At 37.3% G+C, this 27,983-nt stretch overlaps 1 protein-coding gene across 12 annotated transcripts in view; it reads right to left on the bottom strand.

Annotated features, from left to right (window-relative positions):
• The window catches only part of ERC2 (ELKS/RAB6-interacting/CAST family member 2), an 890,290-nt gene that overhangs the window by 345,050 nt on the left and 517,257 nt on the right, over window positions 1-27,983 (bottom strand). For all 12 annotated transcript variants that reach the window (XR_003047987.1, XR_003047989.1, XR_003047988.1 and 9 more), the window contains exon 13: window positions 20,907-21,067. Coding sequence is in view for 9 of the 12 variants with exons in the window: in XM_025050722.1 (XP_024906490.1) it covers window positions 20,907-21,067 (161 nt within the window). In the remaining 3 variants the exon portion in view is untranslated. The remainder of the gene's footprint in view (window positions 1-20,906; window positions 21,068-27,983) is intronic.

Below are 27,983 nucleotides of genomic sequence, written 5' to 3'. Positions count from 1 at the left end.
AAGGGGGAAGAGAGGCACTAGATTTAGTGAGGTGATCACTTTGTTATGTGGATCTCTGATCACTATGCTATACTACTGAAACTGGTATATTATTGTATGCCAACTATAATTAATAAAAACTCATTGAATTGTACAATGTAAATATGAGTAACTAATTGTCTATTATACTTCAATAAAGCTGGAAAAAAAAGTAAAACAAAACAAGCTAAATTAATATTTTATTTAACCCAATTATATCCAAAATATTATTTGAACATATAATCAATATAAAAATTATTTTTTCACACTCAGTTTTTATATATGTTTTTATACTAAGAAAATTTACATTCCTTTTTTTCATACTAAGTTTTTGAAATCAGGTGTGTTTTATACTCATAGCTCACCTCAATTTAGACTAGCCCCATTTCAAATGCTCGATAGCCACATATGGTACATGGCTACTATACTGAAAAGCACTGGTCTGTAGTACCTATTCTGTGTACACGAGCACATACACACACACACAGTCAATAGCACAAAGCTGTCAGAATAATATGTATCTTTTTCTGACCCCTCTTATCCATCCCACACACTTAGTGAAGGGGTAGAGTAATAAATCAGCATCGGGCATTTATAGCTTAATTTAGATAAAATTGTTGATATTCAACTAGTTTTGACCTACAAAAATGGTAATTTCATGTGGTTCAATGTAATATTTTTAACCTAAAATTTTCATGAGAGGAGTAATAGTGAGATCCAGAAGAAGGGCCACAGTAGGCTTCCAAAAAAGTCAATGACCTGAGCACTTACTGATTGCGAAAGTATGAGCCACTATATTTCAGGTACAAGTGCAGCAATTCATTAATTGCTAAGTGTTGGTGCCTCTTTTATAGGCTAATACACAGTTTCTACAAGCCTGGCTGAAAGATAAAATTTGATCAAAAAAGCAAAGCTCTGGCCAATGACAGCTGTTCCAGGCCACCACGTGCATGCAGCTCAAGGTCTATAGTTATGATGTCTCAAAGCACATCATTTAGAAAGCTCAGAAGTTCCTCAAATTCAGTCTTTGTAAATCATCACCTCTAAAACTGCCATTAACACCATCATCATCATTGTTACCACCATCGTCAGTGCCATTATTGTCTTTACCATTACCATCACCACCACTATGACCATCATCTTTGGGTCATCACAACTACCACCACCATGATCATCATCACTGCTGTCATTATCACCACCACTATCATCATCGCTACGAACACCATTATCATCATCATCATCATCATCATACTTCCTTTTTAATAAGTTCTTACTTAGTCCCTTTACCCATTCCCCTAGGATATTTTCACTCCTTCATCCATTGAAGTCCTAGTCAATCTTTAAATTTGAATAGTTTAAATATCTCCCCTCAAAGTTCTCCCCATCTCATAGACCAAATGAACGGCTCTTCACTTCTGTGGGACCACTGAAAAAGTCCTTTGTACATGTCTAAGTTTTAACATAACAACGTACTTATATAATCTTCTCTCTCTACTTTCAGCTCTGAACACTGGGTCAGGCACCTGTTATAGGATTCAAAATAAATATTAATCAGTTGAATTCAAATGAATAGGTTTCATTTCAAGTGTATTCACTGGATAGTACATTCCTTGGATGCTGAGCTAAAAAAATGATTTTGAGGCTGTGATCATTTCTAATCAATATTATTTATTCTGACTTGAAACATTGTAAATAAATATGAATATGGAGCATAACTTGCATATTTTTGAATATTTCATAGCACTGTGCAGAGCCCCCACTTTTAATAGCTTTATGGAGATATAATTAACACATCATATAATCTCCTTGAAAAATTCCATTTAAAGTATACAGCTAAATGGATTTTTGTATGTTCGGTTATAAAACCATTGCAGTTGAATTTTAGAAAATTTTCATTACCCCTCAACAGAACCCATACCACTACCAGCCATCAACCCCGTCAGTCTTTCCCATAGCCTTTGGCAACCACTAAACTATTTTGTCTATGTTTCTTTGCCTGTTTGCACATAAAACTGGATCCTACAATATACGGTCTTTTGTGTGACTGGCTTCTTTTACTTAACATGATGTTTTCAAAGTTTTCCATGTTGTACCATCTATTAGTAATTACTTCATTTCTTTTTAATGTGAAATAACATTCTACCTATGTATAGATTTTATTTTGTGTATCTATTCATCATCAATTCATCCATTTGGGTTGTTTCCACTTAGGGCTATTATTTATAATGTCATTGTGAACATTAACGTACAAATTTTTGTGTGGATATATTTTTTTCATTTCTTTTGGGTACGTACCTAAGAGCAGAATTGCTGGGTCATATGGAAACTGTTTCACATTTTTAGGAACAACCAAACTGTTTTCCAAAGTGGTTGTACCACTATATATTACATCAGCAATGTATGAGGTTTCTAATTTCTCCACATCCTCATCTTATTATTGTTTGTTTTTTTTTTATTATAGTCATCCTAGTGGGTGTGATGCGGTATCTCATTCTGGTTTTAATTTATATTCCCCTAAAGCCTACTAATGTTGAGCATCTTTTCATATACTTATTAACTATTTGTATATCTTCTTTGGAGAAATGTCTATTCAAGTCTTCTGCTTCTTTTTAATAGGGTTATTTACATTTTTATTGTTGAGTTGTAAGAGTTTTTTATGTATTCTGGATACTAGTACTTTATCAGATATAATTACAAATATTTTCTCCCATTTTTTAGACTGTCTTTTCTTGATGGTGTCCTTTGAAGCATAAAAGTTTATAATTTTGATGAAGTCCAACTTACCTATTTTTCTTTAGCTGCTTGTGCTTTTGGTTTCAAATCTTAAAAGGTTTTGTCGAACTCAAGGTCACAAAAAATATAACACCTGAAAATGTTATGCATTCAAAAGCATTTTTATAATTACAAAGTCCTATACAAATATAACTTACTACTCTTACCTTAAATAATCAACAATGAATCAACCTTATCCAGACCATTATACTATTAAAATATCTAGCACTCAGAATTCTGATCATCTAACACAGATAATTTTCTACACTTATTTGGCCCTGTTTTGAAAACATACCTTTTCCTCTTCTCTCCTGCCTTACTGACCATGTGTCAGCACATATTAAAGACAGATAAATTTCTACATATTAAAGATGGTTCTTTAATCTTTAGAAGTAACCTCAACACCTCTGAGGTTCATCTGGAAGCACATGAGTGGAGTGTGTGGGCTGTGCACAAACGCAGTACACACAGTTAAGCCCAAGCCCTGCATCTCCAATAGGCAGGCTTTGTTCCTGCAGGTGGAGCAAGCTGGTCATAATATAACCTGTGTCTAAGATGTAGGAACATCTGTTGGATTTCTATAATCAGTTTATTGGCTGGATTTAAGAACTGCGGAGCCTGTAGTTGTAATTTCTGGTCTGGGTACCACTGAGGCCCAAGAGAATGATGCTAAGAGAGTTTCAGGAGAAAAGGGCATAATTCAGTTAGCATACAAAAAAAGAGGAGGGGGCGAAGCAAACCCTGGCAACAGAAGTCAGCTCCTTTTCTCTCTCAAATGATTTTGGAGAGCCCTTGTTCTGCAGATTTTGACATTAGAGACTGAGGCTCTCCTGGTCCTCCACTGGCTACTGCTCAATAAAAACACCATCTCATTCCATCATTTTGATCATTATTACTTCCTTAGTCAATATAACTTAAAGAAATAATGTTTTCAAAGATGATAAGGGGTAGAGGCCCATCTTGCTGAGGTCAGCCTTGGCAGGAGTCAACACTTTTTTTCCGAAGGTTTTATATTCTTTCAGTAAAATTGTTGCATTATTTCAAAAATTAAAATAATAAAACATTAGGTTATGCAATGGGAAGTGATTCAAGATTGCTGCCACAGATTTTCATGTATGCACTTTTAGTTGCATTCAAACTCCAAACTGGAGTTTTAAATATTATCCAAGCTCAATATCTCCTTGAAAAACTCCAGTCCTATTCTAGGAGCCTCTTTCATTGTGTATCTTATTTTTAAAAAATCCTTTCTTATTATAAACATATAAATTATTTCTAATACCATCATGAAGGAAATGTAATGCTAAAAATTTCATATCTAATTACAATTGACCATGTGAATGTAAACAGTGTTATTATACATTGTGGAGACAGCATGTCTTAGCCACATGTTAAAAAGAATGAGAATGAAAGGAAAAGGGATTTCTAGCCTAGTTGGAGGGAAATTATTTGTCTTAAGAAAAAGATAAGGTTAGGAGCCAAGGATGTGATAGAAAGTAAGGTATTATTGCATAATTATGGGGGTGACATTTTTAAACCCCTCTCCCAGATAAATGGCCACTTATAATAGAATCTTTGGCTTTTAGCAGGATCTAATTTGTTCAACCATGGAATTCTTTTATTGGTTATTTAAATATTGTATTTGAGTGTGAGTCCCATATGAAACATTCCTTTTTCTCTTCTGTACCTGGCTCATTTCTCTCACCTTTTAGGTCTCATATGAGCTATCTCTTCTTCCTAGACTTCCCTCAACCCCCATGCTTTCTTCTATTCTGGATTAGATTTCCTAATATCTCCAGGACCTCCCTTATCAGAGATCTTACCTCATCTTCCTCATTCGTGCATGAGTTCCACTAGGTAGAAACCATGTCACCAGGACCAGTGCCCTGCCCATAAAAATGCCCAGTGACTATTTGTGAAATGTGCAAAAAAGAATGCACAGAATAGCCAAAGGAGATGGCTTAGAATAGTGAAAGTCCTCTAAACCTGTCGCAAGAAGAAAAGAAAGAAGTGGGGACTTTCAAATGAAGATGAGAAGAGTTTGCAGTGTAGAGGTAGTAGGGAGAAGATAGAACAGGAGAACAGTCTTAAATACTCAAGGGTCATAAAGAAGGACTAAATGCTTAAGTGTCCTCAAAATGTAAAAGAACCAAAGAACAAGATGGTGAAATGATAAAGTTATTATTGTATAACAAAAGACAAACAGTTTAAGTAAGGTTCTCTGGAAAAAAAAAAAAAAAAAGGAGAGTTCCCTCAGAATGCTGATGAGTAGATTTATTAAGATTAACTTATTTAATCCTCACAGGAACCCCACAGGGAAGGTAATGTCATTTATTTATATACTTAGTCAAGGTCTTAGTGCAAGTAGAGTAAGTGGTAAGGCTAAGATTCAAACCTGAGTCATCTGACCCCTCAAAGTCCAGGTACTTGACCCTTGAGCTGGCAGAGGCTAAAGGCCCCTTCACCAGAGCTGCTGCCAAGGAATTAGGTAGTACTACCAAGTGAGAGGATAGGCTAGATCACACAAAACATTAAGTTTCCATGATGACACTTAATTGTCACCACTTAATCTTGCTTGGCTCAAGGCCAATTGTCATCTGAAATATGATGGACATAAAGTCTATTTTGATGTGGAACTCCAGCCTTCAAATTTACCCACCCTCCTGGAATACCTTTTCTCCCCATATTCTACTGCAGTCAGGGCTAGAATGCTGCCAAAGTTCCTGGCCCACCTATTACACCTTCTGAGTCATTCCTCTTTAGAACAACCAGATTTGAAAGCCAACCCCAAGACAAAAATCTGGCTCAACTCAACTAACTCCCATGGTTACCTAGCTGAGGGAGAGAAGGGCAAAAAGGATATCTGGAAATGGAAACCATTCCACTCCTCCCTCAAATTACTAAGGTTGGATGTACAATGGACAAATAATCAAAACATCAAGACTAGAGTGAGCTCTGAGAAAGCCAGGACTCTGTATGAGCCATGAATAGATCAGCGTCTAGAGCAACTAGAGGTCCCTAGTTATTGATCAATAAATGATGGTTGAATTAACTAGTGAACAAATGCTCTAGAGCAACCCTGCATAATTTAGTGTTGTTTTCCCAATGGGGTTGGCTTTCAAATCTGGTTGGGTTGGCTTTCAAATCTTGAGGGCAAGCTGGTCATATCTTCTACACCTAAGGGTTTTTGGATCTTGATTAATGGTAGCTTACTTCATAGAATGAAACAGCTTAAGCTCTTCTTGTAATGAGATTAGACTCCTGAATCTCTGTTGAAGCTTGAACATATCCACTCAGCTTCTTGCATGATTTTTGAGGGCAAAATCCTAGAGAGTTATCATTCAATCAAGAAGTTGATAAGAGGTCTGATGAAGAAAAGACCTTCCCTTCCAGTTATGGGTAGAAATGTCAATGATCACTAAGAGATAATGAAAACTCTACCCAAGATGTAATTATGTCAGTCCTGGAAACATTGAGTCTTAAGTGTAAGCAAGGTTGAATACAGCTGAAAATCAATTAAGAAATGTATCGAGTGCTGTTAATCCTTCTGATTTCCCTGTATAATACCATTAAATGCTCCATTTTGCTGTTTTATAACTAGATTTAAAAATTAATTAAAATCTAAGCCTCTCCCAGGGAGTTTCGACTTTATGGGGAAAGGCCTTCATCAGAATTCTCCTTCACCTTAAAGTGTTTGTAATTTGGTGTCAAAAATGTTTATCTGAAAAAAGAATGTTTATATTGAAATACTTATGGATGAAATGATATAATATCTGAGATTTACTTCAAAATAACCCAGGGATAGGAATAGGGAAGTGTGGGATAAAAAGGAAAAAGGGTTGGCAATGGGTTGAATAATCCTGAAGTTGGGTAAAGGGTATATGGGGGTTCATTTTATTTTTGTATATAACTGACATATTAAAAAAAGGTTTAACTATAATTTATCCAAGCTCATTGGGCCATCAGTTAAGAAAGAGATGATTCTCATATTAACTCTCCTTTCTGTTCCATAGAGGCACCCCCTACTTTCAAAGGAAGAGAAACCACCACCTATCAATATCAGACTTATAGCCATATTTCATTTGGGGACTTGTGTGTGATTTGTGTGTTTTTCTCCAGATATCTGTTTGGATCCCACATTAAAGAGCAGGTTTCTCAAGGTACTTTAAAAAAAATATATGACTTAGTAGGGAATTTTCAACTGATCAAAATTCTTTAAAATTCTCTTCTCCTCTAAATATAGGCATTTGATAAATTCACCTTTCCAAAAGAGAAGTTTATTTAACTTTAATATATTCTCCATTGAAAGGCCTTCTAAACAAATTAAAATCTACACAGAAAAGGTTTGGAGCTGTTTGGGAAATAGTCACTCCAGAAACATAAGATGTAGTCAATGCTCAAACACAACGGTAGATTACAGAAAGTTCTGTTGAAGTAAGTTGTATAGAATTTAAGAGTCTACATCCTCAAAGAAAAGAAAATGACTTGAAGACCAGATGTCTAGACTACCCCTCTAGAGACTGTTACATGGATAACATTATTGAATATGAAAGAGGCTTCTTTATAAGCTTTCTAAATCAACCTGGTTTGGGGCTACCTTTTTTTCAGACTAGAGGAGGCCTATATGCTAAGCCTGGACTAGTGTTAAAACTCTACTAGTGCCACAAACACACTGGCTCAAGACCCCAGGTATTCCAGAAAGAACTGTTCTGCCCGTCCAAGGTGAGAAATTATAAATGCATGCAAGCTAGGACTAGACCAGTCCTTTGCAATCAGGGGTGATTTTGCCTTCTAGGGGACTTCTGGCAATATCTGGAGACATTTTTGATGGTCACAACCAGAAGAGGGGATTGCTACTGGCATCTAGTAGGTAAAGGCCAGGGATACTACTAAACACAAGACAATCCCTACAACAAAGAATTACCCATCCCAGTGTCAATAGGGTTGCTGTTGAGAACCCCTGGACTATAGCAAGTGGCCAAAACATTCCTCCTCACAGCCCCCATGCATAGAGAAATGCAAGTGCTCATGAGAGCAAAACACAGAGCTGGCAGGAAGAAGGAAAAGGAAGGGGCACCGATCTCCACCACTCCCACAGCCAATCTAACCCATGTCCTATAAATTCAGCTTCCTACAGGTCTCTTGAAGTCTTCCACTTCTTTCCATCTTCACTGCCAAAATCTCAAGACAAGTTCTCTCTACATGGAAGGCTGCAGTAGCTTCCTAACTAGTATGCCCACATCCAAATCTATCCTCTGCACAAAGCCAGAGGCAGTATGGTGTAGTGGTCAAGCATTTGGCCAAACTACATGACAATCCTGAGAGGTTTGAATCTCACTTTGTTATGTGACCTTGGGCTAGTTATTTAACCTCTCTTTATCTTTGTTTCCTTGAATATAAAATGGGAATGATAACAATACTTATCTTAGAGGGTTGTTGTGAAGATTCAATAAGTTGATATTTACGAAGCACTTTAAAAGTTTCTGACACATGGTAAATACACTGTAATTGCTTTTTATTATTTTCAAATCATAATCCCATCATGTCATTCTGCTCAATGGGTTCCTTTCTTCTTAGGATAAAGATCAACAATCTGACCATGGGCCTCAAGATCCTGGATGGTCTGGCCTCTGCTACCCCTCTAGTTTTAACCAATCCTGCTTTTCCCCTTTGGTCTCTGTGGTCCAGCTACATAGGCCTCCTGTGAGTTAATGGAAGGTAGGTCATTCCCTTTTACCATAGGACCCTCTCCTCTCGAGATAGTCTCCCCCACCTGACTGCACTCACCAGCCCCACCTCTTCACCTAATGAACTTTCACTTACCCAACACATTACGGCTCATAGCCACATCCTTAGGGAACCCTTCTACTACCTTCAGAATGATCTCACTTCTCCATGAACCTTCCTCTTGTGTACACTTATCCCAGCTGTAATTCTGCATTCAGGTTTCTAATCCCATCAGATTGTTCACTCATTCTCTCAATAAATAGCATTGCCCAGAATGATTTGTTTTATGAATGAGCCAATGACTGTACAAATAACTGAATCAACGAGGAGTGCTTAGCTTGTATCTGTCTAGAATGCTGCTTTATAGCATTTGCTGCTCGAAGTTGCAATGCGTTTAGCTTTATATAGACTCCAAATGCTCTGAGCTTGGCTGAAAGAAGGCTACCCATGGCCCGGAGGTAGCTGACTTGTAGTCTAGCCAGGGCCCATGAAAATGCTCTTTCCTTCCACCTCAAGAACCTCTTCTTTGCTCTGTCAAAACAACTTGCCCAGGCCTGAAGAATAAGGGAGAGATTTTTTTTACCTTGTATATGGCAGGACTAGGGGTCTGCTTTCACTAATCCTAACACTGATGCTGACTCTGGGAACATCAGCCCCACATCTTTAGGTCAGAGCTGCCGCAGTCATTCATGTTGAAGGGTCATTTGGAAGCCAATTGTTTTCAGAAAACCACAGAATGGCAGTTTTGTTTTAGTGTTTTGACTTTAGTATCAAGCAATCTGCTTCTTCTTCCAAAATTACTTAATATGGGAAATGTAAACATTTCCTAACAATGCTTTCTCAAATCATCCTATTAAATTTCACAAATGTGACCACAGCACCGTGGCCTTCTCCACTATATTGGTCTGGGTCCAGCAGGAAACAGAATCTACCATAGTTGGGTCCAATAAAACCTTAAATGAAGGGACTACAGAAGGAGAGGTGATCGGGGTTAGTGAAAGAAATAATATATGTTGAGGCACTCAGAAACTGGCAACAGCATTGCTATTGCACCTCAGGCTGAAGGGACAAAAGGAAACATGAGTTGATCCCAGTACCAGCGGAATGGATGGGGCACTGCTGCAAGGGAGCTACAGTCATAGAGAGAAGTCCCTTCTGCCAGAGACATGGCCCCAAAGCAAGAAAAGAACAGGGAAGAAATTCTCTAGCCTTTTTCTTCCCCAGCCTTCCCATCTCCTGTAGTGTCTCCTATTGGCCCCGGACCCAACCAGGAGTCAGCCAGTAAGGTAACCCCAGAAATGCATCCCATGGGGGAGGGAGACAGCTTCCTAGGGCACCGTCCCTCCTCCCAAAGAATGACAGGGGATAGGAGAGAGCAACAAATAAGCACTAGGCTTACTCAGTTCCACACTGCCATAAAGCCCTAGCTGACAGGCATCTTAGCAATGCACTGTCGGGAAAGTTTTCCAAGAAAACTTCCACAGATAGAGCCAGGAAGAGAAAGAAGCTCCAAGATTAGGGCTCATGAAGTGAACACACAAACACTAATTTCAAATCAGAACAGAAAAACAGCAATTTAACTTTTATCATTACTGCATGCTGGCATTAGCTGCAGTGCACTCTGCAAAGCTCTTCAAGTAAGCAAAGCATCGGGTGTGAGTAATAACAGATTCTCAAAGTTGGCCACAGTCTCCTGCAGGTTCAAATTAAGATCCCAGGGATATTGGCTTAACCCAAAGATCAAGTCAAACACTGCTTTTCAATTTTCACCATCGGTTGGTTCCCAAATTCCATGACTGGAAAACAAAAGACTTTGGCCACACTTGACTGGCAGCTTGGCTCCAGGTCACAGTTCTCAATTGCTTTCTTCCTGGGGTATTGAGTGGTCTTCCCTTCAACACCTCATTCTCCAGGCAAGATTGCCAGAGGCAGCCCCTTCTCTGCCCCCAAACATGTGCATGTGCATGTGCGCGCGCACACACACACACACACACACACACATACGGACACGCACACACGCACACACACACACGCACACGCACATCCCTTCCAAGTGCTTGAGCTGCCTCCTGCCTAATAGTCAAAATTAGACAATTTTATGTCAAGAAAATCCAGAAAATATTTTGAACCTCAACACTTTGTAGGGCACCGGGGTATGGGTAGGAAAGGGAGGGGAAAGGAAGAAGAATAGAGAAAGGTAAGGGAGAGTAAAGGACAGAGGAAGAGAGGAAGAAGAGGAGATTAGATGGAAGAGAAAAAGATGAGAGTGAATAAGGTAGAGGGAAAGGAGAAAAGGAAGCTAGCAAGAGGCAGAGTATAATTTTCATCAATATTCATTCATTCCTTCAACAAACTTTTATTAAATTCTTCTCAAAGATCAAGAACTAACCTCTATGCTATGCCTCAGCCTATTACCCTATAAATCTTAACTGACTTGGAGCCTTTTGTAATGTCCCCTTCCAATGAGGATGCAGATCTTGATATTTACCCTCTATATCCTAGGTATTGAGGCACCCCCTAATAATATCTGGATATATTTTATCTACTCAAAAAAGATACTACTGGGAGACAGAGAAACCACCCCATTCCCCAAACAGGGATTTGCCCCAAGTCCTGCCCTTCACAGTCTGGCAGGAAGCTGGCATCTGGGCAACAGTCTGTTTCCCACTGATGCCCTTGGCCCCTGTTCTGGCATACATTCTCCCATCTTTGCAGTGTCCTCATTTTTCTTCTATCTTTTTAGCTTTAAACGACCAATGCAAGAAGTGGTTCCCTAAGAAAAGACCTAGATATTCAGTGGGATCAGTGGGATGTGGGGAAGGAAGGAACAAATGGAAGGCAGGGACGAAGGTGGACTGAGTAAAAGGGGCATCAATTTATAGGGCTGACTAGAGGAATGGCCAATTGAGGACTGGCCGATTTCATATCCTTAATTTATAGGTGGGCAAACTGAGGACCAGAGAGAGCCACAGACTAAAGAATGATCAAATATTAGAGCTGGGAAGGACTGTGTGGTCTGTTAAGCAGTAGGCATTTAATGGATCAGGTCTTTTGTATCTTAGCCGGAATTTATATCTAATAGGGAGCACAGTATCCTGGGGATTGGGATCTGAGACCTGGGTCAGTTCCAGTTGAGCTACATGGTGAGATGGAATATAGTCCCAAGAAAGCAAGCCATCTACTCAAAATGGGAAGTCCCCATGCCATCATGCCCTCTGGGGCAGAATCGTGATCCTGTATGTGAAAATGCATCATGTATGAGTCCTCTCTGAAAATAAGTCAAGTTAAATTAGAGATGAGACCCAACAAAGCTTTATTTTCTTCTCTAGTTTAAAAAACAAGTCTTAACAAAAGGAAGCTAATTATGGGTTTCTCAACTCTGGCACTATTGGTATTTGGGGCTGCATATTTTTGTTTTTTTGTTTTGTTTTGGAAAAGGCTATCTTATGCATTGTAAGATGTTTAGCAGTATCCCTAGCCTCTATCCCTAGATGCCAGTGGCATCTCCCCTCCAGTTTTAGCAACCAAAATGTCTCCAGACTTCTCCAAATGTCCCCTAGGGGGCAAAACACGCTCCCTGCCCCCCGCCCCGCAAAACACACACACACTCCAAGGAGAACCACTGCTTTAGAGAATCATAGACTATTAATAAGGTCATCTGGGTCCCAGAGCCCTGTTCACAATTGGAAATACCAGGTCAGGCTGGTCTCAGCTCACTCAACACTAACTGGCAGATTCAGGCTATGAACTCAAATCTTGAAAGCCCTGCTCACTGCACCAGAGATTTCTTGTTTCAGGACTTGATATATGACCCTGGTGATTGCCCCAGTCCTTGCCTCCTAGGGCTAAACCTGACAGTAGCCCCCACAGCGTTATATCAAGTATTTAACAAAATTCCTCCAAAGGATGTTGCTCTTGGATTAGAAGAAAGGACCACAACTGCTCCCTTTTGCCTTGCCATGCTTTAGAAAGTTAGAAGGCCTTACATTTTTCTTTCTTTCTTTTTTTTTTTTTTAGTGGTTGACCTTCACTAGCCCCCATGGAACTGCTGTGAGTATGGAGATAACATGAAGTATGGTACTTGGAATCATTTAAGCTCTATGATTCACAAGCATTTAGATTATTTAACTACTAATTATGATTATTTAAGCTGAAAGATTATACTGCTCTAGCTCAGAAAATGTTTGTATTTCCATTAAAAACCACCAGGCCAAGGGCCCTTTTGACTGACAGTTTTCACTATTAAAACTATACATTCAGTGCATGTTTTTGGCCAGAAGACAGTGTGTTCCTTATTTTGTTTTAGGATAAGGAAGCTGACTTCAAAGGCCTCCTCCAGCTAGCTCTCTTCATGCCCCCTCCCTACCCACCATCACCCCAGCCTGCTGTCCTGCTCCCAGTGGCAGGTTGGAAGAACCACCTATCTGCTCGCTGCCTTCAACTATTTAATACAAAGTGGTTCTGCCATTCCCAGACTCGAAATTCTTACAATGACATCCTGAGTTCTGTACAATGGTTAAGATGATGGGCTATCTTGTCAAATAGACCTGTATTTGAGTTCCAGGTATCTGAGCCTCAGTTTCTGTATCTACACAGTGTGGATAACAACACTCTCCATCTCACAGGAGGTGGCAGCAATGTGTGGACAATGCACTTAGCCTCTGCCTGACATGTAATAAGCATTTAGTAAATGTTCACTGGTAACATTACCAGTGAATAGTATGCACTGAATAGTACATATGCCTGGGCTAGCTTAATTCTTTGAAGGCTTTTTAATCAGAGATAGTACATTCCTTACAGCGGGGAGAGTGAAAAGCTCTTGATTCTACCTGACGTGGAATTTAACCACTGATTCCCTATAATGATTTGTGAAACATGTCTCTGCTTAGCTCATATATTTGCATCTAGAGTTTATAAAAAATAAATTCAATGTATAAAAATACAGGGAAATTCTATTGTGGTCCTATTAGACAGAGCAGTGTATTAAACCAAGCAGTTATTTTTGGCTTTTGGAAATAGTTTCTGATTTCAATTAGTGTTCCTCAAGGGAAGAAAAAATATTCCAACATTGCCTAAATGTTACCCATATTTCAGGTCATTTATTTAGTGGAATTATGGATAGAATTCCACATTGGAAGGAATTGTGGAGATCACCTTGCCACCTTCTCTGTGGATATAGGAATTCCCTCTATAGCACCCAGAGAGGTGATTTTCTACCCCACGGGACTTGCTGATAAACTTTAGGAGCCACCTCAAAAGGCTACAGCGTTCCTGCTGCTACAATGTTCCACAAAGCACCAGAGGAAGGTCTTCCTCCTCTTATGTTCTACTCCCCAGCTCTAGCACAATCTTCTGCAGCAGCATAAGTTAAGTCCACTTTTTTGCTTACATACCATCCCTTTAATAGTTGAAAGAAGGATTCAACTCTCTGCCTTCTATAGGCCTAATGCTCCTCACCCATCAGCTATCCCAACCATGATGAGATTTTTCCTCAACCTGTTCATTCATCACATGACTTGCCCAGAGTTTACCAACCCTGGTATGCAGAGTTGAACTCAATATATACGAGATATACATGCATACGGGTAAATGTCTGTTAGAAATACTATCTCTAAAGGTGTAGATGCAAAGATTTTTAAATACTCAGTGAGATAACATATCAGTTGGCACATTTTTTCATACTTTGTTTATTTCAACAAAGACTGCTAATTGTTCCCAATATCCCTTTACCCCTTCTCTTCCTTAGTACTGGGTTCCTTGAATGTTAACTGGACATAGAGCTACCCAGCTAAAGGTTGTAGCTAAATGTGATCATGTGACTTAAATGGTGGCCAATGAGCCCCTTTCCCTGCACTAGTTCATGCACCGACTTAGAATGTAAGCTCCAGGAATAAAGAGATTTATGCCCTTTCTCTTCACTTAGAAGAGTGCTTACTTAGATCAGTGCCTAAGGCACAGAACAGTCCTTGCATGTAGTAGATACTCAACAACCATTTATTGAATGAACTGTTAATTGACTCAGATGGCAATGAATGGTATGTGCAATTTAAAGGACAAAGAGGTTCTTTTCTCATTTCTCCTTTCTGCTGGCTGGAATGTGCATAGGATGGAGGAAGCTGAGGTAAAAATCTTGTATCATGAAGTGGAAGCCATACGCCGAGAATGGGAAAGCATCAAAAGAGGAGTGTAGGTTCCCCATACTCCACAGCTACTTGTATGAGCTTCTGGAATGTGGGATATTCTGTTTTTGCATTTGAAGCTAATTAGACCATTCCACTATTTTAAAGTTATTTTCTTTGTAGTAAAGTTTTATTTACCTATCATAAGCTTTGTGTACAGTCTTTCTCTCCTACTAAAGGCTCTAAACCACCAACTTCAATGTTACAAGAGAAATAGAAATCATGAGTGGTAAGCAACTGTTCATTCATGTGACTGATGTAGCTCAAGCCAGAGTCGATGCTGAATGAGCAGTTGTTCATGATATTTATTCTCTCTCTTTCTGCTACCTGTTCTCAATCATGGCAGGTAACTTAGAAAGCTGCAAAAAGCTTTATCACTATTCTAGCTGATTCGATTTACTTTTAGCACAGAGCAGGTAGTAAATAGTGACAGACCAAGACATTCTAGGACACATTACTATAGTATTTAATATTTGTTAAATTGGACATGTCAAACTTTTTCTAAACAAACCATTGGTTAGAGAAAAACTTCATTATAGCCCCCATAAAAATTGTTGAAAGAATAAGGCCAACTGAAATTTGAAGATAGAATCAGTGCTAACTGTAATGGGTTTACTTTACTTCTTATATATTAATGTAACATAACTATACATACATAAACATATATATGGCCTTTTACCACTTAAAAATAACTTTCTCGTAAATGTATAATTCCATTCAATCTCCATAACATCTCTGTAAGATGGTATAACCCTGTAACAACTGAGTTTATCAATTTTAAGTAACAGTTGCCTTCAAAACTCCTCTCCCAGACTCCATTTATCCTGTCCAAATTGCCAGGCACTTAGGATTCCTCTCTAAAGAAATGTGATTTGTCTTTTCTCATGTTGGCATGAAGTAAAGAATAAATTGATTATATCATTTTCTGCACCCTGCCTCTCCTTTGAAGGGTACTTACCTAATGAGTGGGTCTCTCAAAAAGAAGCCTAGATCAAAGAGGCCAGCAGGATAATGCTATGGAATAAGCTGCTGCCTTACCTCACTATAACTTCTTAAAATAGCTCAGTGTATACAAAGGCTTTCAAGGCTATCTGGAGAAGATGTCTAAAATGTAACAATTCCCAGTAAATTAAGATGGATCTCACAACATCATCAGATGGGTTAAAAATGTAGAGGTCCCCTTAAAATTTTTATATAACATAAGCACAAGAAATCACCACAAAAAAAAAAGTCTAAATTCACACTTTAAATTATATAACTATTAACCAGCTCTCAAAACCTTTATTCATTCAGTATTTAATACTAAATGGAACATATCAGTTAGCATGCCTGTTTGCCTACTAAATTACTATGCAAGTTTAAATTGTCTGAGCAAATGCACACAGATTTTAAGTACAGTATCTCATGGCCTTCAGTTCCTTTTAGCCACAGATATCAAATTTACCTGCCACAAATTAAATAATTGAGCTTTGGTTACTGGAATGTAAGCCTATTAACCAGCATTAATAAAACCAAACATATAGAATGATGTTCTTAATATTATTTTATAAAATCCCTTTTAAGTAGGAGCAGATGTAACAAAGATGAACCACTATGACATGTTTTAGCAAGAGGTTTTAGATATTTTTTAAGTTAAAGAATAATCTTATACACAAGGTTAAGTGAATATTATGTTCTTCTATGAAAATATATGGTAGGGAAATGTTAGTTCCTTCCAGTATAGGGATAATGACTAGCAGTTATCAAATAGCAACCAATAAAGATAGAGCTGAAGAAAAGGCTGTTGAGGAGAAGAAGGCTACATAAAATATACAAGCCCTCTTTTGTCCTTAGTTCCTAAAAGGTTTCTCAGAATATAGGATAGTACGTTGCATTTTCCATGTCCCTCTTTACCTCAAATAAACATGAGGGTCCTTACCTTTGGAAATAGCTTTCTAAGTGGGCATCCAAACTTTTGTTAAACAAGAAATTATTTTATTCATCTATCTATTTATTTATTTACTTATTTATTTGTTCATTTTCTTCACTCACGTTACTAAAACGCAAGTTTGATCAAGTGAGAGATTTTTCTGTTTGTTTACCTAGACCACTACCTGTCACATGGTAGAAGTTTGATGAATATTTATGAGTTTTTAAAATAATTCATCCCTTTATTCCTCACTTATTTAATGCCTACCGCAGGTTCTAGATATCCAATATTAAAAGGAATTCCACATTAAATAAAATATAACCAACTCATGAGAGATATTTAAATTCGAGAAATGAACCAGTATTTTCTCACTCTAAATTCAGTCTAAATTTAAACTAAGAGGATAATTCCCTGGTCTACCAAAGAAGAATGGGAGGGGAAAATGTAGACTAGTATGGCACAAAACAAACTCTGGTTAAAAATGAAATAGCTAAGTTGTAGGTGTAGCTATCAAAAGGCAGCACAAGGGATCTTTGTAATGATAAAACAGTGTTGTATCTTGACTTTGATGGTGGTTACACAGATCTATACATGTTGAAATTGCATATAACTAAATGTACACACACACACACACACACAAGTGAGTAAATGTAAAAACCAGAAAAATCAGAATAAAGATGATGAATTGTACCAATATCAATTTCCTGGTATAAAATATATTATAAATATGTAAGATGCTACCATTGAAGTAAATGAGTGAAGTATACAAGAGACCTCTCTCTACACTTACATGTAACTGTATATCAATCTATAATTATTTAAAAATAGTTAACAAAATAAAACAGCAGGATGCTTATCAAAACATTCTTTACATTAGCAAAACAGTGGCATGAAGATAAATGTCTAATAAAGAAATGAACCTATATGACAATATACTAATTAAAAATAAGATAATTCTATGTTTGTGACATGGAGGGTATTTACCATTCAGAAAACAAAAGCAGCAGGATTTGCAAAATATAAAAATACGATCCAATTTTGTTAAAAAATAAAGTTCATTTGTAAAGGTATACACTAAAATGCCATCAGTGTTTTTTTCTGCATGGTAGGACCATAGGTGATTTGTTTTTACTAATTTTGCTCCTTCATGTTTCTTTTTTCCCTAAAAAAAAAAAAATATCACTCAAACAAATATCTAAAAGGTTTTCTGTCCTCTGGATGGGTTCAGTTAAATTCTGTGTAGCTCTGGACATAAACCAAGACAAGTGGGTAGTTTACATGGAAAGCCATTTCAGTTCCATGTAAGGATGAATGAGCTACCTGCAAGAGTTAGGGAACATGAACCACCACCTTATGAAACTATGCCTACCAAAGTAAATGGTGTTCATCAGGGCCTGGTGAATTCCTTATTAGTAATTATGTGGATGGGAGTCTGGCTTATGCAGGCTGTGACGTTGGACCAAGCTGCTTTCCGATTCTAAAACTGCCATTTGATTATTCAATTAATTTAAAAGACATCACCTCTCATTCTGAAAGCCCCTTTTACAATTCAAATCACTTTTACCCATGTTGATTTATATTAATTTCAGTTCAATGTTTTTTTTAAATTTCCTATAACAATTATATAGAGTCAACAGGGCAAGTATTATCACTTCCATGACACTGAAAATAAAACGAAGGCAGCCAGAGAGTGATCTCCTGTTAAGGGTTAGTTAAGAGATCACAGATCTCCTAACTCTGGACTCATGGCCCCACCTGTCTTTCCTCTAACAACACAGAGCCTCTCCCTTCACACCTGGAATTGGAAACTGGGTAGACTTGGCCTAACGTTGCTTGCATGATGCCTGCCAGTTGAAAGAAAACCAACAATGCTTGTCACACTTACGTTGGCACACTTATGTTTACTGGGCTGTCAAGTAACCAATATGTCAACTCAGTTTAAAAATCCAAGAGGCTGATGATCTAGTTGGGGTTCTCAGTCAATATAATTACCCTGTACCTATGTCCCCATAATCTTGGGAAGAAGGCCATAAGTGGGGCTTCTAGGCCAGTTAAATAGTGAATGGGGTCCATACTGAGCTTAATGAAATGAGGCTTTGTTACTTTCACCAAAAGAATTAACAGAGGAATTTTGTATTTATTTTGTAGTGTAGCAGAATAAGCACTTCAGCAATAATGTGGCAATTGACCAAAAGAGGTCGTAGTGAGGTACTATCTGAAATCATGAAATTAAGTAGGAAAACATACACACGGAAAAGGTTTATATGTCTTAGAAAGATAAACCCAAATTTTAGATAAATGATACTCTTCACAAAGTATACCAAACCATGACATATTTGCATTGGCTGATTGTGCCATTTATACACATATATCATTCTCTGTGTGCCAACCACTCTTTTAAATGCCTTTCCTCAGAATCACCCCACGAAAGTCCTTACAGGAGGAAACTGGAGGGTCAGTGATGGTATGGTCATTTCCCTCAAGTCACCCAGCCACCAGAGAGAAGCAACAGGATTTCATGTCAGGTCTGATGATTACTAAACCAGTATGTTTCACCATTACTTGTTCTCTCAAAATGCTGAAAGAATATGCTCTTTTTAGAAATATGAATGAATGAAAGTTTCCTTAAAACGGCATAATAAATCACTCCAGGAGATAAAGAGTTAACTTGGCAACAGCTAGAGAGCAATGAAACTAGGCTGAACTTGTCACATAATAACACACAAGAAGGCAGAAGTGAATGGAAAAGAATAAAGCTGTTGAAATCAATGTACTGGTATTGTTAAAAAATTATTGATCAAGATGATAATGTCATAGATGCTTGAAATACTTTGCTTTTCAGCTACATAAAATCCAGTCTTAACATTCAAACTATTTATTCATTCAGCAAACAATTCCTGAGTACCTACCATATGCCAAACACTGTTCAAGACAATATGATTAGTGCACTGACTCAAATAACAAAAGTTCTGAGCTTGGTGGTGTTCATCACATAAGCTCCTTGAGAAAATGAGGTAGTAGAAAAGGAACGTGAGGTAGAACATTTTGGTTTTAATCCCATCCTGATGGCCTTAAGCAAATTACTTGAAATTTCTCTGAGTTCCCTCACCTCTAAACTGAGGATAATAATATCTGTTTATATTATACCATCTTTTATTAGGAAAAATGTGAGTTTATCTAGAGAGTTTATATGAAAAAAATTACTATTCTTTGGTCTTAGAGAAACTGAGGTAGTTGATGAGGAATAAAAGTTTTGTTCTCATTATTAAATCTTTCAAAATATTTCATTCCATATTTTCCATGATCTAAGCTCTCTGAGTTTAATGTTAAACATGTGTAAGACTTGCGAGGTCAGGATAAGGTCATTCTTCCATACCTAGCCACCAATTTCAAAGTCTATGTTACAGGCTTAACATGCCATAATTATGTGTGTTTCCCTTTATTGTGCAAGGAAGTGGATTTAAATTATATCTTAGTGATTATTTCATTTTTAAACTTATATAGAGAGATGCTACTTCTTGTCTACTTCAGAAATAGATCAATAGCAATTGATTATTTCTAAAATTTTTGAGTAATTTTCTTTGCTGTGTTCTTCCATGATGATATTATTTCATTGTAAGAACAAAATAACATATAGGTAGATGGGTGTGTCCTAGGCCCACATGAATGACCACTGCCCAGCATGTAGCCACACTTTATTGATGAAATCAAAGAAAAGTGATTGGTTCCAGTCCACCCCCTTACCTACTCTTCTGCAGGAAGGGGTAGGGGGTGTGAGAGGATTTCCAAGCCTGTTTTTATCAGCCCAGCAAATCAGAGTCTTGCTTTCTAAACAAAGAGGTACCAACCTTGAGACTCTATGAAAGCCAAAACAAGCCAGGCATTGTACACAAGTGAAAAGAATATAATTAGCAAGGTTATAACCACAATTAGGAAATACCTCCTCAGAAAAGTTTCCACTTAACTCTAAACGGTACTCAAATTACCATTGTGCTTAACGAGGCCTCTGTCTCTTGGCCTGCTCAGACCTTTGTGATAGACCTATGAATAACAGCGCCATCCACAAAATACAGATATATAAAATCTAATGCTAGATAATTTTTTGAATAAAAGATGTAAAAAATGTGCAAATTGGAACATGGAAGCTATAACTTAAAAAAATAAGAAGTGTAGCTCCCAAAATGACTAGTCAAGCTAAATTACTCTTTCTCCCAGCTCTTTCTTCATCTTCTCCAGCCTTCTTTTTCACATCCCAAAAGCAAAACTAGAAAAGAGTAACTAGGAAAGGAAAAATGGGTACTCACTTCATTTCTAGGATCTCCTCTAGCTGTTTCCTCCTTTCTATTCGGAGGTTGGCCAAGTGTGCTTCTTTTTCAGCCAGAGATTGCTGTGTGGAGGTGAGGCGTGCCTTGGTGGTATCCAGTTCCTGTCTGGTCTTCTCTAGTGCATTCATCAGTTCTTCTATCTGAAAGGCATATAGAATGAGATGTGTTGTTTCTCCTTCATTTAAGCACAAGGCATGCCTTGTTAGAATGCGTTTTTACAATAGACATGAAGAAATCATAGCCATCCTTGAACTGGGCACTGTACCATATAGTCCATTCTTTTTTGTCTCTGGTTAAAAACAATTGTTTCAAACATAAGAAATGTCCAATTTCTCCAAGATTCTTATTCAACTGGATTGTCCAATAATCTTTAAACTATTTAATATATTTATTATAAGTAAAGGGTGAGTGACTTGACCCAATTTCAACCTGTATTTGGCAAAAATCTAAGATGCTGTTCCACAGCTGGTAGAAGGCAACACTCAAAATACATTTTGCCCAGCACAATATACTTTTGTGTGTAGGCTCCAGAGTATTCTGACAGGAAGTTAATCTACGTGTTTCAGATTTATTCATGTTTTAACCTATCACAGCCATATTTGGCAAAAGTGATTTGATGTCCAAGGGATCTCAGAAGCCTCTGTTCACCTCACCTCCCTGCCTCACATTCAGGAAGCAAAGTTTGGCCAAAGGTAAACAGAACTCCAGCCACAAAAGGTTCAAGTTTGGTTTGCCCCTGAAGTTTGAGAGAGTTCTAAACTTGAAATAAATGACATGTAACTTTTATAGGGTGCTAATACACCATAGAAAAAAGCCAGACTATCAAATATCCAGGGTTTTCAGCCAGGTCCCAAAAAAATTGGACCAAGAAGTCCCAAGGCAAGGCCTTATCCTCCTCGAACCATTGAGGACTTTTAAAAACCAAAACACAACAAAGAAGGCCAGTATTTATAGTTCTGTTCCAGAGACTTCCGTGGAGAAAGCTGGTAGAATGTCTTCCCTTGCAAAGATGCAGGCTGCATCTATTCTGCTGATTTAAAATCATGGAAGTTCCAGGAAGTTTCTAGATTCCAGAGTTTACGTTTGGGATTCTTAGCAACCCCTTCCAGCTGAACTTGGCAGAATGGGATCATCCATCACTAAAGTCAACAGAACACACTTCAAAATGTGTCAGTGACATGTTAAGTTCCAATTCATAAAGACTTTCTACACAATTTCTGTAGCTTTACATGAAATTTATTCAGAATAAGCCTTATAGTTCACATCCAAGGTAAATTACAGGCTTTTAAAATTCAGAAAACCCTCCATTTTTCCCTGATAGAAAGAAGGGACTTGATGACCATGTAATATAACTCAAAGCCCGAAACAAAAACAGTTTTAAAAGCAAGGAATATAAAAGTAAACCTATGAAAGTCATAGAACCACACTTGTTTATTTGGAAAATAAATAACATTATTCTTTAACTTATATTTAAAATACAATCATTAACTTTTTAGTTTCTCATATAAGTTCATAGAACACCATGAATATGACTAGAAGATATTATACAAAGCAATACTTGGTGAGGCTGAGGCAGTTTTCATTTTTCCTCCTTTTCTCCCTGTTTTCGATATATTCAATAAAAATGTAAAAAAATCAGGAGGGGTCCAAATAGTGGCATAGGAAGACCTTGAGCTCACCTCTCCCACAAACACATTGGCTCTATACCTACAGACAGAGCAATTCCACCTGAAGAATTGAGGAGTGACTAAACAACTCTGCATAACAAATGAAAGAGAGACCACATAGAAACAGGTAGGAGAGATGGAGACACGGTACTGTGGAAACTCCCCACCCCCAACACAGTAAAAAATCAGTGATTTAAAGGACATCTAGACTAAACATGAAGGAAATCAATTTACTAACTCTAGAGCATCTGAAAAATGGGGTAGAGGAACTGTAGGAACTCTTTCTGGTTTGGAGGCACTGGAGAGTACTATCTGTTTTGTTCCCCCACCACACTGATTGCACAGGCAGGAAGTTAATCAAAGAGCTCTAGCTGCTCGCCAGGGCTGTATCAGTGCATCCCAGGTCCCAAGCCCCAGGCCCAAACCAGCTGCACAGCTTGTCCTGGGACTCTCCGTGGCTTGCATGCACTCCAGCAATAGCTCCTTGACCCAGCCTATGACCTATGCTGGCTTCAGCTACAGATTCTGGCCAGTGAGGTTTACTCTCAGGACTCCCCACAGCCTGCTCCAACTACAACTGAGGCAGTCCAGGTGTGGCTTTCCCTGAGACATCTTGTGGCTCACAGCTGCTCCAGCTCCAGCTTCAGGCCCCAATGTAGCTTTCCCCAGGGACTTCCATTGGCCTGAGACTGCTTCAGCTAAAGTTCCAACCCAGGCACAGCTTGGGACTCCTCATGGCCCATTCTAGCTACAGTTATAGCCAACCTGCCCAAGTGGCCCCAGCATGGCTTGCCCCAATGGCCTGAGTCAGCACCAGTTCCAGCTCCAACCAGTTTGTAAAACAACATCTGGCATTCTCAGTTTACAAAGAGGAGCTCCTATGCAAGGTTACTCATTCAAAACTGAGGTTCCTATTTCACCTAACTCATAGATAAAAGCACAGAGAGATAGCCAAAATGAAGAGACATAGGAATATGTTCCTCATAAAAGAATAGAACAAAATTTCAGAAAAAGAGCTAAATGAAACAGAGAGAAACAATCTACCAGATGAAGAATTCAAAACATGTTTATAAGATGATCAACGAACTCAGGAGAATAGATGAACTCAGTGAGAACGTCAAGAAAGAGACAGAAAATATAAAAAATAACCCATCAGACCTGAAAAATACAATAACTAAAATGAAAAATACATTAGAAAGAATCAACAGAAGATGAGATGATTCAGAAGGCCAAACAATGACCTGGAAGGCAAGATAGTGGAAATCACAGAATTGGAACAACAAAAAGGAAAAAAAGAAAAGAAAGAAAAGAAAGAAAAGAGAGAGAGAGAAAGAAAGAAAGAAAGAAAGAAAGAAAGAAAGAAAGAAAGAAAGAAAGAAAGAAAGAAAGAAAGAAAGAAAGAAAGAAAGAAAGAAAGAAAAGAAAAAGAAATGTAGATAGTTTAAGGGAATTAGAGACAACATCAAGCATACCAACATTTGCATCATATTGGTTCCAGCAGAAAAAGAGACAGAGAAAAGGAGAGAAAAATTATTTGAAGAAATGATGGAAAACTTCCCTAACGTGGTGAAGGAAATAGTCATTCAAGTCCAAGAAATAAAGAGAGTCCCAAACAAGATAAACCCAAAGAAGCCCACACCAAGACACAGCATCATTAAAGTGCCAAAAGTTAGCAATAAAGAGAGAATCTTAAAGCAGCAAGAGAAAAGCAGTTTGTTACATATAAAGGAAAACCCATAAGATTATCAGCTGATTTTTCAGCAGAAACTTTGCAAGCCAGAAGGAAGTACCAAAATATATTTTATTTTCAAAGTGATTAAAGACAAAAAACCTACAACCAAGAATTCTCTACCCAGAAAGGCAATCTTTCATAATTGAGGGAGAGACAGTTTTGAGATAAGCAAAGAAGGCTAAAGGACTACATCAACACTAAACTGGCACTAAAAGAAATGTTAAAGAAACTTCTTTAACTAAAAAAAAAAAAAGGCTGAAACTAAAAATAAGAAAAAAATATCTCATTGATAAAGGCATATATTTAGTAAAAGTAGTGGATCAACTAATTATAAAGCTAGTATAAAGGTTAAAACACAAAAGTAAGATCATATGTAACTAAAGTAATAAATTAAAAGGTACACACACAAATACATGTTGTAAAATATGATATCAAAAAAACGTGGAGGGTGAGTAAAAAAAATGTAGTACTTTTAGAATGTGTTTGATCTTAAGTGATCATCAACTTAAAGTATATTGCATAAACATAGCTTGTTACATATGAACCTCATGGTAACCACAAATTAAAAACCTATAATAGATACAAAAATAAAAAGAAAGGAACTCAAACAAACTATTAAGAGTCATCAATGTACAAGAGAAGAGAGCAAAAGAAGAATAGAGAACTACAAAAATGACCAGAAAACAATTAATTAAATTGAAATAACTACATATCTATCAATAATTACTTTAAATGTAAATGGACTAAATGCTCCAATCAATAGACATACAGTGGCTAGATGGAGTCAAAAAAAAAAACAACAAAAAAAAAACAAGACCCATGCATATGCTGCTTCCAAGAGACTCATTTCAGATTGAAAGACACACAAAGACTGAAAGTAAAGACTGGAAAAAGATATCTCATGAAAATGGAAAGGAAAAGAAAGCTGGGGTAGCAATACTTATAGCAGACAACACAGACTTTAAAACAAAGACTGGAGAAAGACAAAGAAGGTCATTACATAATGACAAACGGATAAACCCAACAAAAGGATAAAATATAATAATTGTAAACATCTATGCACCAAAGAGCACTTAAATACATAAAGAAGTATTAACTGACTTAAGAAAGAGATTGAGAGTAATACAACAATAGTAGAGGAATTCACACACCACTTACATTAATGGATAAATCATCCAGACAGAAAATCAACAAGGAAACAATACATTATACCAGATAGATTTAATAGACATTTAAGAACATGCCACACAAAAACAGGAGAATACATTTTATTTTCAAGTATACATTTTCCAGGATAGACCAGAGTAGGCCACAAAACAAATCTTGATAAATTTAAAAGGACTGAAATTATTTAATCTCTTCCAATTACAATGGTATGAAACTAAAAATCAATTACAAGAAGAAAACTGGAAAAAATACAAATCCAAGTTAAACAACATGCCCCAAACAATCAATGGGTTAACACAGAAATAAAGCAGGAAATAAAAAAATTTTCTTAAGAAAATAAAAATAAAATGATCCAAAAAATGGGACACAGCAAAAGCAGTTCTGAATGAAAAATTCATAGTACCACAGGCCTACCTCAAGAAACAAAACAAATCTCAAACAGTCTAACATTATAACACATGGAATAAGAAAAAGAACAGGTAAATCCCAATGTAAGTAGAAGAAAAAAACAATAAATAAAAACAAAAAACAAAACAAAAACAGTAAATGTCATAGCTGATATAAATAAAATAAAGGATATATATGTGTGTGTATATATATACATATATATCTGTATATATATATATACATGTATATGTATATACATATCTATATATATATATACATGCTCAATGAAACTAAAAGCTGATTCTTTAAAAAGATAAACAAAACTGATAAAACTTTAGCCAGGTTAATCAAGGAAAAAAAAGAGGGCTCAAATAACTAAAATTAGGAATGAAGAGGAAAGTTTCAACTGACACCAAAGAAATACAAAGGATTATAAGGTAGTACTATAAAAAATTATATACCAATAAACTGGAATACCTAGAAGAAATGAATAAATTTCTAGAAACATATAATCTTCTAATAATCAGGAAGAAACTGAAAATCTGAACAGACTAATTACTAGTAACAAAATTGAATTAATAATCAAAAATTCCCAACAAACAAAAGTCCAGGACCAGATAGCTTCACAAGTGAATTCTACCAAACACTCACTGAAGAATTAACACCTATACTTCTCAAACTATTCCAAAAAATTGAAGAGAAGTGAAAGCTTCCAAACTCATTTAATGAGGCCACCATTATCCTAATACCAAAACCTGATTAAGACACTATGAAAAAAAATTACAGGTCAATTTCTCTAATGAGCATACATATAAAAATTCTCAATAAAATACTGGCAAATCAAATCTAGCAATACATTAAAAAGATCATATACCATGATCAAATGAGATTTATTCCAGGGATGCAAAGATGGTTTAATACCTGCAAATCAATTGTGATACATCACACACACAAAAAAAAAGGAAGAAAAAATCACATGATCATCTCAAAAGATGCAGAAAAAGCATTTGATAAAATTCAACATCCATTTACAATAAAAAACCAACAAAGTGGAAATAGAAGGAATATGCCTCAATGTAATAAGGTCCATATATGATAAACCTACAATTAACTTCGTAGTCAATGGCAAAAAGGTAAAAGCTCTTCTCCAAGATCAGTAATAAGACAAGACATTCTTATTCAACATAGTACTGGAAGTCCTAATTACAGCAATCTGACAAGAAAAAAAAAAAGTTATCCAAATTGGAAAGGAAGAAGTAAAACTGTCACTATTTTCAGATGACATAATACTATATATAGAAAACCCTAGGCTTTTTGGAAACACGGCAGAGTGAGAGATGTCCTCAGATCTCTCCCCTTGAAACCACAAAAAGCTAAACATCTAAAACTCAACAAAAAACACCCAAACTGCACACCAGTACGTCTGAGCATGGGATCTACGCATAAGAGCTACCACAGGTCAGAACACTGGGTGTTGGGCGGTGGACTGGGAGAAATAAAGAAGCTGCCACTCGCAGCCACCGGAGGTACCTGTAGGAGGAGGGGGAAGGGAGAAGGTGTGGCGAGTTCTGTGACTCTGCCTGGGAGAGCTGTGAGGTCCAAGCAGCCGGCCGCAGGGCCCAGTCATAAGGGCAGAGAGGCAGAATAGCAGAGAAACAACAGTTGATTTTATCGGCCCAGTTGCAAAACCAAGGCTGAGCCGCAGCCCCCATCCCTTACCCAGAAGGCCCCTCACCCCATACCCTCTGAGACCAAATACCGCAGAGCCCCAGGGAAATCTGAGCGAACACTACTGAAACTGTCGCTAACACGGACAGAGACTGAAACTGAGGGTACCAAAGATGATTAAATATCTACAAGAAACTAAAAGGCATTTTTAAGTCTTTATATAAAGCAGAGATCCAAGAGGCTTAGATGTCACCTACTGGAAATCAAAAGAAAAATACCTTCTTTGCAGCAGGCTAAAGAAAGACTTTATATAATAAATCTTCCTTCTGGAAAAAAAGCAGAATACATTTTCCTTAATGCACAGGCAGAGAAACAGTCCATTAAACACCATGAACAACCAAGGTGACAAGGCATCTCAGAAAGAAAGAGAAAAAT

This window comes from Pteropus alecto, unplaced genomic scaffold (genome assembly GCF_000325575.1).
Source record: "Pteropus alecto unplaced genomic scaffold, ASM32557v1 scaffold75, whole genome shotgun sequence".
NCBI classification, from domain to species: Eukaryota; Metazoa; Chordata; class Mammalia; order Chiroptera; family Pteropodidae; genus Pteropus; species Pteropus alecto.
Note: the sequence above shows the minus strand (reverse complement) of the source record. Positions and strands in the feature narration are given on the sequence as shown.